The 17648-nt window shown below is 42.1% G+C and overlaps 1 protein-coding gene across 4 annotated transcripts in view; it reads left to right on the top strand.

Moving 5' to 3' along the window:
* LOC149179728 (putative alpha-amylase 2) overlaps window positions 1–17648 on the top strand; it is a 368705-nt gene that overhangs the window by 70182 nt on the left and 280875 nt on the right. For 2 of the 4 annotated variants that reach the window (XM_089415779.1, XM_089415778.1), the window contains 2 exons: window positions 14961–15034; window positions 15288–15327. In XM_089415779.1, the coding sequence (XP_089271905.1) occupies window positions 15017–15034; window positions 15288–15327 (58 nt within the window). In that variant the 5' untranslated portion in view covers window positions 14961–15016. Of the gene's footprint in view, window positions 1–14960; window positions 15035–15284; window positions 15328–17648 lie in introns of all 4 variants that reach the window. The other 2 variants (XM_089415777.1, XM_089415776.1) reach the window with 1 other exon arrangement.

Below are 17648 nucleotides of genomic sequence, written 5' to 3'. Positions count from 1 at the left end.
GGAAAGAGGAATGCTCTTGCTGCTCGAGAAGGAAATAGTTGACCTCCCAAGAGGACAAGAAATGCCAGGTATGATGAAAATAATGTTGTAGAAAAACAAGATGAGTTCTATCTTATTTATGCTCTATCTACTGGCTCCCCTCTGCATACTTTGGATCATTGATTAATTGTTAGTGGAGCCTCAAGGTATTTCACTGAATACAAGGAGGCCCTCTCAAATTTAGTTGAGAAGATTCAAGAAAACTAATCTAAAGATCATACTTCGAGATAATGCCACCTACCCCGTGAAAGGGATATGAACTGTCACTCTTTACTTGAATTATGGTCAAACCATTCATCTACAAGGAAGTGTTGTATGTGCCCGATTTGAAGAACTTGGTGTCTATTTTTGCGATAGAAGACAAAGGCTTCAAGGTAGCTTTCATTGAAACCCTAAAGATGCTTTTACTCTTGGATTTAGGGTTGAAGGTCTCTATCAAGTTGGTGGAAGTCCTTTGGGAGCTTTGGCAAGTGATACTTCTCTTCAATGTGAGCTATGACACCAGAGATTTTCCCTCTTACATTACAAAGCCTTACTCGGGGTTAAGGAAGATTGTCATAGAGATGTCTGAGTTTAACATGAACCATGAAGGAGTTTGTCAGGAATGTGCAACTGGGAAACATATAAAGGGACCATTCCCTTCTAGTGAAAGCAAGACAACTGATATTCTTCAATTGATCCATTTTGACCTGTTTGGTATCTTGCCCGTAACTTCATTAGGAAAATACTCATACTATGCAATTTTTGTGGATGACTTCTCATGCAAAACATGGATTTATTTCTTGAAGAAGAAGGATGAAGTGTTCAAATGGTTCCGTTTTTTCAAAGCATTGGTGGAAAATCAAATAGTGAAGAAGATCAAGACGTTAGGGACTGACAATGAAACAGAATATGAATCCAATGAATTCAATGACTTTTGCAGAGAGGTTGGCATTAAGAGGGAGACAACTATTTCATACATTCAGGAGCAGAATGGTGTTGATGAAAGAAAGAATTGAACGATTATGGAAGCCACTCGTGCCATGATCTATGATCAAGGTCTATCGAAATCCTTGTGGGAGAAGTTGCCAACACTGCTATATATGTTCAAAATAGGAGCCCTCATCAAGCCTTGGATTTCATTTGAAGAAGATGATTATGTTGATTTGTGGTAGCATCAAATGTGCTCTAGCCATGAAAATTGGTGGAGAGGCTAAAGCACATGAGATATCCAAGACCCAAAAATGGTTTGAGCAAATTCTAACCGGTTTAGGAGATATTAAAATAATTAATATTTTTAATGGAGTTCCTAAGTCTAAACTTAGGAAAAATAAAATGTTAATGGGTATATATACAACTGGATTAGAAGGTTCCAAATGACATGGATCAAGCCAAATCTAATCTTAGCCGTTGATTAGAGATGTAATCTCGACCGTTGAAGGACCAACAAGAAAAGTATAAGAGGAGGCTTGAGGGTCAGTTGGAGAATACACCAGAGTGATCAGTCATTCGATTCTCTAGAGCAGGGTTTGCTAAGAAAAGTCGAATTAGTTGACCAGTTTGTAGCGAGGGGCAATGAGTACAAGACAGAGAGGCAGAGATAGTGCTGGAAGACCAGCACAGAGGCAGAGAGGCAGACGCAGAAGCCAGAGGAGGCCACGTAGAGGCTAGCTGAGACAACGCAAAGGCCAAAAGGGCCTGCGTCATCCAAGCAGAGGTTGAAGGAGTGACGTAGAGGGATGTAGAAGCTGCGCAGTGCCTCAGAGGGCAGTCACAAAGGGTTTTGAGGTTGACGCAGAGGCCAGGAGGGCTGATGCAGTGCTTCAGTTGTGCTGGAGAGGGTTTCGTGGGGCAGATTTTCTGAATATCTGCTGCCGAATAGAGGGGTATTACTGCCAGATTATTTTCTCTGTCGGATGAGCCAGTTAGGCACCCATGTACTCAAGGATAGACTGCATGATAAAATAACCCTCAGAATTGCTGCACCAATTTTCCCATGTTGGGTTTTTCCAGGGACGAGTTGTCCAAAAATAACGGTGTCACTTATGTGTTTGCTATTTCGTTCAGCTGTGGATCTGTAGATGGTTGAGACTGTATTATTTCGATATTTATATGTTTAAATAACTTGTTCGTAATTAACAAGTGTTGATTTGGGGTAGCATCGGATGTGCTCTAGCCACAAAATTTGGTGGAGAGGTTGGGGTACATGAGATATCCAATACCCAGAAAGGGTTTGGGCAGATTCTAAACAGATCAGGAGATATTAAAATAATTAATATCTTTAATGGAGTCCCTAAGTCTAAACTTAGGGAAAATAAAATGTTAATGTGTATTAATATGAATCTGTGTTAGAATGGTCCAAAAAGACATGGATCAAGCCAAATCTAATCTTAGCCGTTGATTAGGGACTTAATCTCGGCCGTTGAGATGTCAACATAAAAAGTATTAAGTGGAGGCTTGAGGGGAACTTGGAGAACATACTGAGGGAGACCAATCAGTTCAATTTCTAGAGCAGGGTTTGTTGAGAAATTGAACTAGTGGTCTGGAAAGTAGTCAGGAGGTAGCAAGTACGGAACAGAGAGATGGGAGATCAGCGCAGAAGAGGCAGACGCAGAGCCAGAGGAAGCTACGCAGAGGTAACAGAGACTGCGTAGAGCCAGAAGGGCCTGCGTTATCCACACAGAGGCTGCAGGAGTGACGCAGAAGCCAAGAGAGGCTGCGCAGAGCCTCAGTAGGCTGCCGCAAAGGGTTTTAGGCTGACGCAGAGGGTTGCAGGCTGTAGCAGAGGTCAGTAGGGCCTACGCTGGGTTTAGGAAAGTGTTGGAAGTTTGTCTATCTGTGGGTAAGCCAGTTTGGAACCCTGTTGTATAAGAAATTTGCTGAATAATAAAATCCTCCCTTGCTGCATCGGTTTTCCCACATTGGGTATCTCCTAGGACATTAGTCCAAAATAACTGTGTCAATATGTGCATATTTTTGTTTCTGTTTTATGATGTGATATCTGCAGCAGTATTTATTTTAATGTTTGTTGAAGTAATTTCATGAATAACTTATGATGAAATAAGTAGGAAAAGTAAATCAGTTGCTGTAGTGATAGAATTTTCACATGGTATCAGAGCAAGTAATCAGAGACAGAAAGGGAAAATCAGTTATGGGTCGAGACCACGATGCAGAGGCATCCACCTCAGGGGACTCACGCAGATTTTCAGAAGATTGCACAAGAGAGAGAGATTTTGATTTCTCTATGTTGGCTTCCAGGTTGGAAGAAGAAGTGGCGTGCATGACTAGTGCTGCATCATCAGAAGTATGGTATATAGACAGTGGAGCCTCGTGGCATATGACGGGAATCAGGGAGTGTTTCTTAGAATATCGAGAAGAGAAGATGAACTTTCAGATCACCATGGGGAACAAGGCAAAGTGTACTCCAGTAGGAAAGGGTACCATAGTTTTTCAGACAGAATCGGGAGAGCGGTTCTGTGCCACAAATGTGCTGCATGTGCCAGGATTGGGGATGAACTTACTTTCCGTGTCACAACTACAAGGCAAGGGCTATGGCGTCTACTTCATCAAGGAAAAGGTATATGTCATAAACCTGAGCTGGAAAAGAAAGTGCAGATCGGGATCAAAAGTAATTGGTTGTACAGATTACAACTAGAATCTCCAATGGCACTAATAGGTAGTCATGGGGACAAAGATTTGAACGAACTATGGCACAGAAGGATGGGTCACTTGCACCATGGAGCTTTGAGAATTCTCAGGAGCACTATAACAGGAGTTCCGGATCTGAGTACGGAACGAGATAATGTATACAGGGTATGCGCTCTAGGAAAGTATGCTAAGGCGACATTTCCTAGGAGCAACCACAGGGCCAAGAGTGTACTAGGATTGATACACTCAGATATCTACGGACATATGTTTGTCAAAGCTCTCAACAGTGCCGAGTATTTCCTTACTTTCATTGATGACCACTCGAGGAAAACTTGGATCCATTTTTTGAAAACCAAGGATGAGGTTTTCAGTTGATTCAAGGAGTTCAAGGCTTTAGTGGAGAATCTAACAAGTAAGAAAATAAAAGTCTTGTGCTCAGATAATGGTGGAGAATATGTTGATAAGGACTTCATTGATTTTTGCGCTAAGGAGGGCATCAGAAGAGAGTGGACAACTCCATACAATCTAGAGCATAATGGGGTCGCAAAAAGGAAAAACAGGACTATTGTAGAAGCAGCTAGGGCCATGCTGTATGATCAGGATATGCCAAAATTACTGTGGGCAGAAGCATGCAACACAACTGTCTATGTTCAAAACAGGACTCCTCATCGGGCATTGGGCAAGATTACTCCAGAGAAAGTCTTCACTGGGAAGACACCTAAAGTCAGTCATTTTAGGATATTTGGAAGTTTGGCATATTGTCGCATACCCGAAGAAAAGAGGAAGAAGCTGGAGATGCAGAAAAGGGGTATCTGGTAGGATATAACGAGAATGCTAAGGCATACAGGATCTATCTTCCAGGGAGCAGGAAGGTAGTAGTACGACGAGATGTAAAGTTCATGGAGGACAGAGCTTTCAGAAGATCGTGCAAAATGCCTTCCAAGGAGCAGTCGAAAGAGGATTCGTTGGTCATGCCTCTTCAACCAACGGAAGTGAAGAGTCCTTCCTCAGATCAGGAAGATTCTCAGGATGAGGAGGAGGAGAAAATAGAAGCACCTGTTGGCAGAGGAAGAACCAGCAGGGAACATTCGTCAGATTCTGCGTCATGTAGAGAACTTCATCGGAGAGCCAAGAAACAGTAAAAGGGAGCGAAAACAGCCAGACAGGTATCAAGCGTTAGTAGCTTAGGATGGAGAGCCTGCCAGCTTCAAGGAGGCAACTCAACATCAGGTCTAGCTAGATGCGATGGTGGAGGAGTATAACTCCATAATGGTAAACGATGTCTGGGAGGTGGTGTCAAGGCCTCAAGACAGATCTGTGGTAGGTTCAAGATGGATCTACAAGATCAAATATGTTGCGGACGACAATATTGAAAAATACAAGGCCAGGTTTGTGGCTAAGGGGTATGCTCAAAAGGAAGGGATTGACTATGAGGAAACCTTCGCCCCGGTAGCCAGGTATACATCTATTAGGACCGTGATATCTCTTGTAGCCCAGATGGGATGGGAGATCCATCAGATGGATGTCAAGATGGCATTTCTGAACGGGGTAATAGAAGAAGAAGTATACATTGAACAACTAGAGGGCTTTGAAACTCATGAGAAGAAGTCTCATGTATGCAGATTGAAGAAAGCCTTGTATGGGCTGAAGCAGGCACCAAGAGTGTGGTATGGTCGAATAGATGGCTACTTGCAGAAGATGGGGTTTGTCAAGAGTGACGCGGATCCAAATCTCTACTATTTGGTTGTAGAGAGCGAGCCACTTATCTTAGTATTATATGTGGATGATCTCTTCCTGACAGGATCATCTAGACTCATTGAAGACTGCAAGAAGAATCTAGCCACAAAGTTCGATATGAAGGATCTGGGACGAATGCACTATTTCCTAGGGTTGGAAGTTTGGCAGCGGAAATGAGAAATCTTCCTTGGGCAAGGAAGGTATGCTACAAAAATTCTGAAAAGGTTCAGGATGGGAGACTGTAGACCTATGGCTACGCCAATGATCACCAACTGGAAGAAGATTGATGCATCAAAAGACAAGGATGTCGGTCCCACCCTATACCGATAGCTCATAGGGTCCCTGATGTATCTAGTCAATACCAAGCCAGATATTTGCAACACCCTCAGTTAGTTCATGGTGGAACCAAAAAGGGCTCACTGGGCAGCAACCAAGCATGTTCTCAGGTATTTACAGGGAACAGTTGATTATGGACTCTTGTACAACAAGGGGAAGGATATCAGGTTGAGTGGATTTACTAATGCAGATTGGGCAGGAAGTTCAGTGGATCGGAAAAGTACCTCTAGGTACTGTTTCAACATTGGATCAGGAATAACCTCCTGGTGTAGTGGGAAACAGATGTCCATGGCTTTGAGCTTGTTTGAGGCAGAATATATGGCAGCAAGCACAACTTCGTGTGAGGCCATATGGCTTAGAAAACTGCTAGTAAACCTATTCAGAAGAAATATGGAGGCGACCAAGATCATGTGTGATAATCAGAGTTGCATCAAACTCTCTGAGAATCCAGTATTTCATGATAGGTCAAAGCATATTGATATCTGATGTCACTTTGTCAGAGATTGTGTCCAACGTGGAGCTGTACAGTTGAACTACACTCCTATAGGGGAACAAGTGGCATATATCCTCACCAAGGCCCTTGGAAAGTCAAAATTTGACTACTTAAGGGAAAAGATGGGGATGGTAAAGAACCCCTTTCAGAAGTAGTGTGTTAGCAGCACGAATGAAGAGGGAGTTGCAGTGTTGGGAGAAAGGACCAATAGCAACACAGATGCAGTGTTGGGAGAAACGACCAACAGTAGCACAGATGCAGAGGAAGGTGCAGTGCAGATGCAGTTTTGGGAGAAAGGACCAATAGCAGCACAGATGCAGAGGGAGCTATCGTATAGATGCAACAGTGGCAGTAGCAGAGCCATGGGCAGCAGTACAGGATGCAGTAGTGCAGAGGATGTTGGGCAGGGAGGCCTAGCATCAGCACAGGTATCAATGCTGGATGATCAGAGTAATACTCAGTGAGGAGTATTGCTAGAGCACCGTCCTTGCTAAGAGGGAGTGTTGATTTGGGGTAGCATCGAATGTGCTCTAGCCACGAAATTTGGTGGAGAGGTTGGGGCACATGAGATCTCCAATACCCATAAAGGGTTTGGGCAGATTCTAAACAGATAAGGAGATATTAAAATAATTAATATTTTTAATGGAGTCCCTAAGTCTAAATTTAGGGAAAATAAAATATTAATGTGTATTAATATGAACTGTGTTAGAATGGTCCAAAAAGACATGGATCAAGCCAGATCTAATCTTAGCCGTTGATTAGGGACTTAATCTCGGCCGTTGAGATGTCAACAGAAAAAGTATAAGAGGAGGCTTGAGGGGCACTTGGAGAACACACTGAAGGAGACCAGTGAGTTCAATTTCTGGAGTGGGGTTTGCTGAGAAATTGAACCAGTGGTCTGGAGAGTAGTCAGGAGGTAGCAAGTACGAAATAGAGAGACGGGAGATCAACACAGAAGAGGCAGACGCAGAGCCAGAGGAAGCCACGCAAAGGCAGCAGAGACTGTGCAGAGCTAGAAGGGCCTGCGTCATCCACGTAGAGGCTGCAGGTGTGACGCAGAAGCCCAGAGAGGCTGCGCAGAGCCTCAGTAGGCTGGCGCATAGGGTTTCAAGTTGACGCAGAGGGTTTCAGGCTGTAGTAGAGGTTAGTAGGGCCTATGTTGGGTTTAGGAAAGCGCTGGAAGTTTGTCTATCTGTGGGTAAGCCAGTTTGGCACCTTGTTGTACAAGAAATTTGCTGAATAATAAAATCCTCCCTTGCTGCACCGGTTTTCCCACATTGGGTTTTTCCGGGGACATTAGTCCAAAATAACTGTGTTAATATGTGCATATTTTTGTTTCTGTTTTACGATGTGATATCTGCAGCAGTATTTATTTTAATGTTTGTTGAAGTAATTTCATGAATAACTTATGATGAAATAAGTAGGAAAAGTAAATCAGTTGCTGCAGTGATAGAATTTTCACAACAAGCAGGAGAAATAAGCCAGAGAATACAGATAAAATTTCTAACGGGTAATACTTAGAAATTTCGACATGGTATCAGAGCGTGGTTGCAGATCACAGGAGAGCTGAAGGCACCAGCTGAAGCAGAGCATTTGCAGCAGAAATTGTTGTCCCGAGTGACAGAAGCTATTCCTAGCAGAAAGCGGCAGGAGAAGGTTTGACGCAAAGGGGTTGCGTCATCAGTTCGGACCAGAGAGAGGTCAACGCAGAGGCTGAGGAGGGCAAAAAAAGGCTCACGAAGAGCCACGCAGAAACCAAGAGGGTTGACGCAGTTGGCTTGGGGAGCATTTCAGCTAGTGCCGGGATTGCGTAGAGCCTAGAGGCTCAGTCCTTCGGTTGCTGGGGCTTAGGAAGCTGTGGGCAGTTTGCGAGGAGTGACGCTGGTGGGGTGCTGTTGCTGCCAAGACAAAACAGTACCTAACAGGGCAAAGCCAAGGTAGAGGGAGTCGCTACCGAGGCAGATTTCTAGCCATGGAATCCAGATCAATGTTGTAGGTGCATATGAGATCGAAGAGGTGTGACTCGACGGTTGGCAGGCGGATTTCCAGGCGGGAAATCGAAACTCAAAGGGAGTCTAGGAGAGAACTTCCAAACGCGAAGTAAGCGACTTAGAGGGAGTCGAAAAGAGACCTTCCAGAGGGAAGTAGAGACTCGGAGGAGTTGAAAGAAAGAGCAGAGAGATGGCCATGAATGGATTGAGGGATCAGGACAGGCTGGACGGGGTGTCCAACTTTGTGGTCTGGAAGGCTAGGATCCTGTCCATTCTAGATAGACATTGCATCAAGGCCTTCGCCTTGAGAATAGTGGCTATCCCAGTTGACTTGGCTGATAATGAGAGGTATGAGGAGGTAATGGCCAAGGCAAAATGCATCATCCTTGATGGGGTCAAGGGTCATGTGGTCCAGCATATTGCCGAGAAGGATACGACAAAGGAAATGTGGGACACCTTGAAGATGTTGTACTAGCATACTTCTGTGTAGAGGAAGATGTTACTTGAGAATCAGCTGTGGTCATACCATCTCCAGAAGGGGGAGCAGATAGATCACTTCCTCGGTAGATTGAAGGAGATCTGGGACCAACCGACTTCTATAGGGGCCACGCCGGATCAGGAGTTGATGGTGAGGACCACTCTAAACACAGTCTTCGAGGATTGGGAGACATTCGTCCAGAGCATTCTGGGCAGGGCGAATCTTCTAGATTGGGAAGAATTGTGGGCGGCTCTTCGCCAAGAAGAGATCAGACGACTGAGCAAGATGGGAAGTAGCAGCAAAGGAGTCTGGATCAAGAAGGAAGAGGAAGAGGATGCAACTCTAGCATTTGTGGGGAAGTAGGAGAAGAGGAAGAAAAAGGACCTCTCCAAGGTTAAGTGCTTCAATTGTGGGGAACTCAGTCATTATGCGAACTAGTGTCCGAGGAAGAAGAACAAGGGAGAGGCGTGTGACTCCAAGGCAGTGCCAGCGAAGGCGGGAAAGGAGGTAGAGGAGGTGACGATTGTGCCATGAGTGCTCATGTAACTCTAGAGAAGAGGTGGGGTGACATCGAGCTATAGTCATGAAGACTACAGGCGATGAGGGGCAGGATCCTTGAGGTACCCGAACTCTTGGATTATACCTTGTTACGAAAGCCCCGAAGAGAGAGTAGCAGGACTGGCGGATGTTGGTAGAAACGGATGCGGATGAAGTGGCAAAGAGTGCTACAGTGCAGTAGTCCCGGACAACGCAGAGCTAGCAGGCTGTAGCAGTGCGAGAGGCACAGAGGAGGTTGCAACAGTGCAGGATGGCACAGAGAGGTTTGCAGCAGTGCGAGAGGCAGGGAGTTGTTGTAGCAGTGCAGAGGCAGTAAAGGGAGCACTTGATAGCGACAGAGAGAGCTTCAACATTAGGAGTGTTTCTAGCTTGACAGGGAGTAGTTGGGTGGATCAATTACTTACTTCTTAGTAATTGAGTTGTAGTGCAGTAGCAGTTGGCAGTGGCACGATGCAGCATGATGAGAAGGGAGTTCAGTGTAGATGTTGTGTTGGGAGAAAGGACCAACAACAACACGGATGCAGAGGGAGCTGCCGTACAGATGCAACAGTGGTAGTGGCAGTGGCAGAGCCATGGGCAGCAGTAACGGATGCAGCAGTGCAAAAGATGATGGGCGGGGATGCCTAGCATCAACACAGGTACCGGTGCCGTATAATCAGGGTGATGCTCAGTGTAGAGTATTACTAGAGCACAATCCTCGCTAAGAGGGAGTGTTGATTTGTGGTAGCATTGGATGTGCTCTAGCCATGAAAATTGGTGGAGAGGCTAAAGCACATGAGATTTCCAAGACCCAGAAATGGTTTGGGCAGATTCTACCCGGTTTAGGAGATATTAAAATAATTAATATTTTTAATGGAGTTCCTAAGTCTAAACTTAGGAAAAATAAAATATTAATGGGTATTAATATAAAACTGGGTTAGAAGGTTCCAAATGACATGGATCAAGCCAAATCTAATCTTAGCCGTTGATTAGAGATGTAATCTCGGCCGTTGAAGGACCAACAGGAAAAGTATAAGAGGAGGCTTGAGGGCCAGTTGGAGAATACACCAGAGTGATCAGTCATTCGATTTTCTAGAGCAGGGTTTCCTAAGAAAAGTCGAATCAGTGATTAGTTTGCAGCGAGGGTAGTGAGTACAAGACATAGAGGTAGACGCAGAAGCCAGAGGAGGCCACGTAGAGGCTAGCTGAGACAGCGCATAGGCCAGAAGGGCCTGCATCATCCACGTAGAGGCTGCAGGGGTGACGTAGAGGGACATAGAGGCTATGCAGTGCCTCAGAGGGCAATCGCAAAGGGTTTTGAGGATGACACAGAGGCCAGGAGGGCTGACGCAGTGCTTTAGTTGTGTTGGAGAGGGTTTCGTGGGGCAGAGTTTCTGAATATCTGCTTCCAAATAGAGAGGTATTACTGCCGGATAATTTTCTCTGTCAGGTGAGCCAGTTAGGCACCCAGTTGTATTCAAGGATAGACTGCATAATAAAATAACCCTTAGAATTGCTGCACTAGTTTTCCCAAGTTGGGTTTTTTCAGGGAGCAGTTGTCCAAAAATATCAGTGTCACTTGTGTGTTTGCTATTTCTTTCCGCTGTTGATCTGTAGATGGTTGAGACTGTATTGTGTATATTTCAATATTTATATGTTTAAATAAATTGTTCGTAATTAACAAGTAGGAGAAATAAACCAGAGAATACAAATAAAGTTTCTAACGGGTAATACTTAGAAATTTCAACAGATTATTGAATTGAATTCCTCTTTCCAAGAGGTCCAAAATTGGTCTAAGGCTCACTGAATTCGAACAAGGAGAAATATATTTTTGATGTCAAGCCCACAAGAACACATTTGGTCAAGGTCAGCTTGGGGTCTCATTAGTCAAATTGACCCTCCTCCATCACTTATAAATAGAAGAGACCTTCAACCTCATTTGGCACATTCCACACGTAACATATTCTTCTCTCTCCTTCAGTGATTGGGTCGTACAAGTCTGAGGTAGCCTGTTCTTCTTCCACAAGTGCGAGTTTTGAAGCTGATTTGACCTGCGTTGAATTTCTGTTTTGAGGAGACTTTGACCAGAGTTGACCAAGGGATTTAAGGGGCATTTTGACTGCGATTTTTGTGGGAGAATCTCTGTTTGGGCACGCCACACATTCTGGCATAGGTATGAAGATTTTCTGGGCAAGTTGACCTGCGTTGACTATTTTGACCGCAGAGTTGACTTTCTGGTTGACCGAGTTTGGCTGCTCCTTTGTTGACTGTTTTTGTTGCTGGTTGACCTCCAAGGAAGGCCGAATTGCTTTGACCTTGAACGAGCTCAAGGAGGATTCTTTTACTGCTGCGTTGACCACTGTTGACTTTCTGGGTAGGGCTGTTTGATTGGTGTTGACTGAGAACAAAATTGCATATTTTGATTGGGCCATCTATTTGACTAAGGGCAGTGGTATTGGATCATCTAATTGGAAAGTCTCATCATTGTACTCTATTGGATATTCTCTCTCTGCTGAACATTTGAAATTTGATAATAAGAAGGATTGATCAAGGGTTTTCCCCATCTTGGGGTTGTTCCCTGTCTTGTCTTTTGCATTTTATTGTTCATGTTCTATCTATATTTACAGTTAATGTGAGGCTTAAGACACCTTCTCCTGTTTGCTCTGGAACAAAACTGCCACAAGATTCAGATTTTTGGGGACTCCCAGCTTGTCATAAATTGGATCAATGCTGAATATCACTGTCACTTGCACACACTCAGGGATTTACTGGAGGATGCCCTTTCTTTAAAATCACATTTTGATTTTATCGTACACTCTCACATATATAGGGAAAGGAATGAACTCACTGATCTTCTATCCAAAGAGGTCGCGCAGCTGAATAGGGGACATTGGTTGATTCAGTTATTCTGGGATGGGGATTCTTCCATCGTACATACATCGATTTGGATGGAAACCTCTCGGAACGATCTTCACGATCATTTCTTTTTTTGCTTTTTGCAGTTACAGTTATTTTCAAGACTCGTAATGGACTACATGGTTTATTACAGTTTTGGTAAATTTGTGTAATATCAGGCTGATATCTGTAAATAGTGTATCTGAACATTGTCTGTTCTGACGACAAGTGAATGCATCTCATACATGCTGGAGATTCAACATGTAATTTTCTTAATTTATTAATGAAAATTATGCTTTGAAAAAATTTACTGTCAATGTGAATTAATGGTTTATGTGATTGCTATTGGAAATGAAATTGATATTGGGCTAATAAAAGGACATTGAAGTAATTGTTGCAAGCATAGAACATATCATTTTTATCTAAAATTTACAATATGTGTAACCTAATTGGATGTCTTACTTTGATGAAATCCCCACCTTGGACATCTTTGGCATCCCTATACACCCTAATCATGTCACCTGGACTACCATTCTTGGGGTGCCCAAGTTTGATGATGATCCACTTTCTGCAATTGATCATGTGGCAAGATTTTCCATATATGCCTCAAAGGCTGAGGTGGTTCATCACGATGTCCTCATAATGTTGTTCACGAGATCCCTTCATGGTCATAATTCATGGTTATATAATTTCCAACCTAGGAGCATTTCGTCAATTGAAGCATTCTTTGATAGCTTTCTTGAGCATTTTCGAGCTAGGGAACAAGCTTGCCAAGCATTAGATTTTCAAGAGGAAGCCTTCATTGAACACGAGGAGGATCATGAAGAAGAGGATTCCTTGGAAAATAGAATTAAAGATAGACCCATCTTTTTGTAGGATGCTGTCTCTGGCGTTGTGCATATCAAGAACCTTGAGAAAGATGACCCCACTAGCCCCTTGGACGTTGACATTAGTGATTAATTGCATCTTGAAGAGGGGAAGTGGGAAATCAACGGACATGCTTTGATAAGGGCCCTATCTATGATACTGATGATAATGATATCGATAGGAGCCTAGTCTTTCGCTGCCTTCCTTATGATCCTGAGGATATGCTCAAGTCATCAATGGACCCTTTCCTCACCCCTTTTTACATGATCACCAATGATGATGAGCCTTTTCCCCTTCCTGAGCATGATCACAAGGAAAAACAACTCATTTGCCATGATCCTTCATGCCAGCTGCCCTCTTTCAGAATCTGTTTGAGCATTCTCCAGGTCCAAGGCCTATTTTGAGTCATCAATTCTTTGACCTTGCTACTTCATTTCACTTGGAGCCATACTGTATTGAAGATTATTCTGGGGTGTAAACTTTGCATGTTTCTTAGAGATCTATTTGGCTTAGGAGCTGCCAGTCATCTAACCTCTGAGTCTTGCCGGGGAAGCCTCCCTTGTGGAGATATCATCTGCCCACAAAACAGCAGGAAAATTCGCTACTAAGGTGACAGTGGTGGTGGATTCTATTGTTTCCAGGGATCTAGGACGGCCTAGCACTAGGGTGCTATATCATGCGGTAAAAAGTCCCATTTGCATATTTCCATGCTGCTCCACCAATTTCAGAAATCGTTCTTGCACAACCCTGGAATGGCCTGGTGGTAGAGTTGAAACAGTAGACACTCTGTTTGGCTGACATGGCAATCCATTTCCAACAGAGTTCTCTAACAATTACTGCACTTGGGTACAGCTTTCATATTCTTGCAGATGATGCTGTGTTGGTCGCTGCTGCTGACTCGAAGAATTCTCCCCCAAAGGAAGTGGTACATTGTCTCTGAGAAACACTAGTCATGGGTGGTTTGTGGTGTGGTCCTTTCCTCTTTATTGTGAACATGTATGACGATGTTCCATTCACAGAATGATTCATTTGTTGAATCTTTTCAAAATTTTCCTCTGTAGGAAGAGATGGGACAGAAACATTTACATGCGTATATCAGTAATCAGGTCCATTTGGACAGAAACCAATCTTACACTTTGAAAGGCCTTCATAAAATATCTCATTTAGACTCCTTAACTTTGGAAGAAATTCCTTGGAGAAAGTGCTTCCAATACATGGAATGAAAGAAAACCTCTGCATATGGAACCTGAGAAAATAGAATACCCAAGCCTTTTGCTCTCCAAGATGCGCAAAATCGGCAACACCGAATGAGGTAATACTGCAGATTTTTTTTCAAAAAGTCCCGTGTTAAAGGGGTGGCAACAGTGACAAACAACTGCATGCTGTCTCTCTTTTTTCTTGATGTTCATCATTGCGACATTTTGTCAAGTAGCCATAGTTTGCAGCATCCTTGCGTCCTGGAGTTTTCAACTTGCTGTTTAATTGCTTGCTTAATTTGTGCAGCATTATGTCTTCCATGTGCTCATTGTTGCTCTTCTATTTCTTGTAATTATTCCGTTGGAAGAAATATATATGCTTATTAAAGACTTCAATAGTCTTGGATAATTTAAACCACTAGAAAGGAATGGAAGCATGAATAATGTCCTGTTCCACCAGAAATTTTCTTTTCGATATTTGCACCAGAGTAATGAATGAAATAGATGTCTGGTATTACTAATGCTAAAATTTCCAATTCCAACAAGGTGGAGGTTGGTTGATTCTGCTACTTGCTGTTGATAGTCTTTACATGAATGATAGATGTTAATTGAGATTTTTTGAGTTCAACACCACTGAAACATATTGTGAGTCTTTGTACTAGTTACTCTTATATGACTCCATTTTTTGATTTAATTGGCACTTGTATTTCTGAAAGTTACAATATGATGTAATGCTTGTCTATATTGCCTGATGATGCATGCAGGAATAATTTGAAAGGAAACTGGACTACTCGATCAATTTGTTGATATTTATCAAGAAATGGATGATTCAGTTCAGGTATTTTCTTATTTGTATATGTATTACTGATTTTGCTCTTAATGATGCTTGTTCTTTTGAATGTTAATTCTTATATTATTTCATAAATAATGCACAGATTTTAGCACATATTTCAGCACTGAATCAGAATCTTCTAGAGACTCGTATTATTGGCTATGGAACTTGAGAAGAAAACTCTGATCCATTATTTTTGCCATTTTGGTTTGTTGATCAAGATAAGTTTTCCTTATTATGTTTGCTTTGCAACTAGGAGGTATCCAAGGAAGGCAATCAATGGGCAGGATTCATTGAGGGTAAGATTCTCATTTTCCATGAATTATAATGATGAGATGCATTTTACCACTGCTGAAATTTTGTCTTTCATGAGTGTTTCTGGTTACAGTTATATGATGTCAACCTTTTACCTTTTTGTAACTTATATTAAAGCTCCATCAGCTTCAATTCAAAAGAACAAATTGTGCTCCAAGTTAGATTGGCATATTATAGGAAAAGTCGAGGCAAATATTTATCATCTTGATTGAATCTTGAAAGTTATATCATTTGTAGCAAGCCTCTTAGGTTAAATTGGGCACAATGTTGCCAATCAAATATAGCAATGTTGTATCAAGGGTGGTGATGAAGCTTGCTACCTCTTCAACTCACATCTAAGTGGAAAATGTTCTACTCTTGAAAGTTATATCATTTGTAGAAAACCTCTTAGGTTAAATTGGGCACAATGTAATGTTCCCAAATTTTGTGAGTGCAAAAATTTGCTAAAGGAGTTTTGCTAATTTTTGGTGATATTAAATAAAAGGGAGAAATTATTATTTTGTGGGAGAAAGGTGGAAATTTTTATTTTAATGAAGAATGGTGGCAAAGTAATGTTTTATAGGAAAAGGGAGCCAAAGTATTATTTTAATGGAGAATAGCGGCAAATTAATATTTTATTGGAGGATGGTAAAAATTATTATTTTATTAGAAAATGACCGCAAAATAATATATTATTGAGAAAGGAAGCAAATGATTATTTTATTTGAAATGGCGGCAAAAAGTCTCCTGGTGGAAAATGGGCCCCACAAATAAAATAATAGGGAAAAAGGAGAATCTAGAAGCTAAAAGGAGGCTCAATGGGGAATTATAAATATAGGAGGGAGTCAATTACAAATCATTCTACTCTTACCTATTTCTTTGACAATTGAAGGAGCTCAAGCGAGTTCAAGAGTTTCAAGCGAAACTCAAGCTAATTTCGGTGGACTTCGAGTGCCACCCTAGTTAGCTTTTTAGGGAAGATCATTTCAGACCTTCTATTGGTGCTTGTAATGTTCCTTTTTCTGGTGTTTCTTATGACATGGTTAGGATGGACTTCTAGAGTTGGGGGCAGACAGGTCACAGGTATAGGTTGATATCATCAATGGGCCTAGAGGCTTTTGGAGGGGTTTTGAGGAGTTTTTTTGAGGTATGATGGTATTCGCTTGGTATATTCCATTATCCGCATAGTTTTCCTTTCGTTCCGGTGCATTCTGACAACTTTCAAAAAACAGAGTTATTATTAGCTCTGAATCAATTAATTAAGCTTAAGGTGGCATTTCGGGAGGAATACTTGACAAAACACCTTAGCGTAGTAGCTTGTTGGAATTGGAACGAGAAGATCTACAGGATGGGATGGTTAGATGTGAGTTTTAGTGACTTGAGGAGACATGGTGGCCAATTTACCCTTTTCATGCATTAAAAAGAATATTTTAATTGAAATAAAAGAGGGAAAAGTGTGCCATGATTAAAATAATAATAAAATAAGAGGTTCTAAATGGGTCCATCAGATCTATAAAAGAAGAGGTAGAGGCCATTGGAGGACATCTTGGATTTGATATTGCTTCTTGTATGAGAGGTTGAGAACTTGGTTCTCTACTTCATTAGTAGCCCCAGGATGGAAACCCTTGGGTGTGCTAGTGGGTGTTGGACGAAAACCCAATACTCTTGAAGAGATTTCACTCAGAAATCTCACAATGCTTTAGTGGAGTTTGAAAAGAGCTGTTTTGCCTTAGCTGGTTTGTAACAGTCTTCTCATCGAACCATCTACATCGTTGCAAAAGCCATTCATGAGTTGGGTCAGAGATCTTTTTCTAGGTTTTGCTCCACTTGCTTAGCAAGCTCAGGTTCCACTATTCCTTCATGTTGATGTACTATTTTCAGTGGATTAATAAAATGGCTTAGTGATTTTATCAACATCTATTTGTGTATTATTCGCTGGATATGTGTCTATTTATGTTTATTTTGCAGTTCAAGTTTATTTCTGGTTTCTACTGTTCAAATTCCCATTTGGGACATTACAGTGCTTTAATGATTTTTTTGTTTGATTTGTTCTTGAAGATCTGTAATATCCCTAAGGGAAAATTAACAGTAAATAATCAAAGCAAAATAGACAACACATCACAAAAATCGAAACAGACAATTAGACCACGAAAATGCTTCCACAACAGCGCTGTCTACTCATTTTATTAAATGGAAAGGTGTACAATCAAGGTGCTGGAATGTGTGCACCTGGGCTTGCTTTTAGCAAGCTAGCAAAGCCCTCAATGATCCCTGAATCACCCTCCTTCAAGCCCTGTCAATTCGGCCCAACTGTTGCGCTGTAAAA

This window comes from Pinus tabuliformis, chromosome 3_2 (assembly GCF_031772625.1).
Source record: "Pinus tabuliformis cultivar Carrire ecotype Pingquan chromosome 3_2, CPIR1, whole genome shotgun sequence".
Classification (NCBI taxonomy): Eukaryota; Viridiplantae; Streptophyta; class Pinopsida; order Pinales; family Pinaceae; genus Pinus; species Pinus tabuliformis.
The sequence above is the reverse complement of the archived record's forward strand: the minus strand, read 5'-3'. Positions and strand labels throughout refer to the sequence as shown.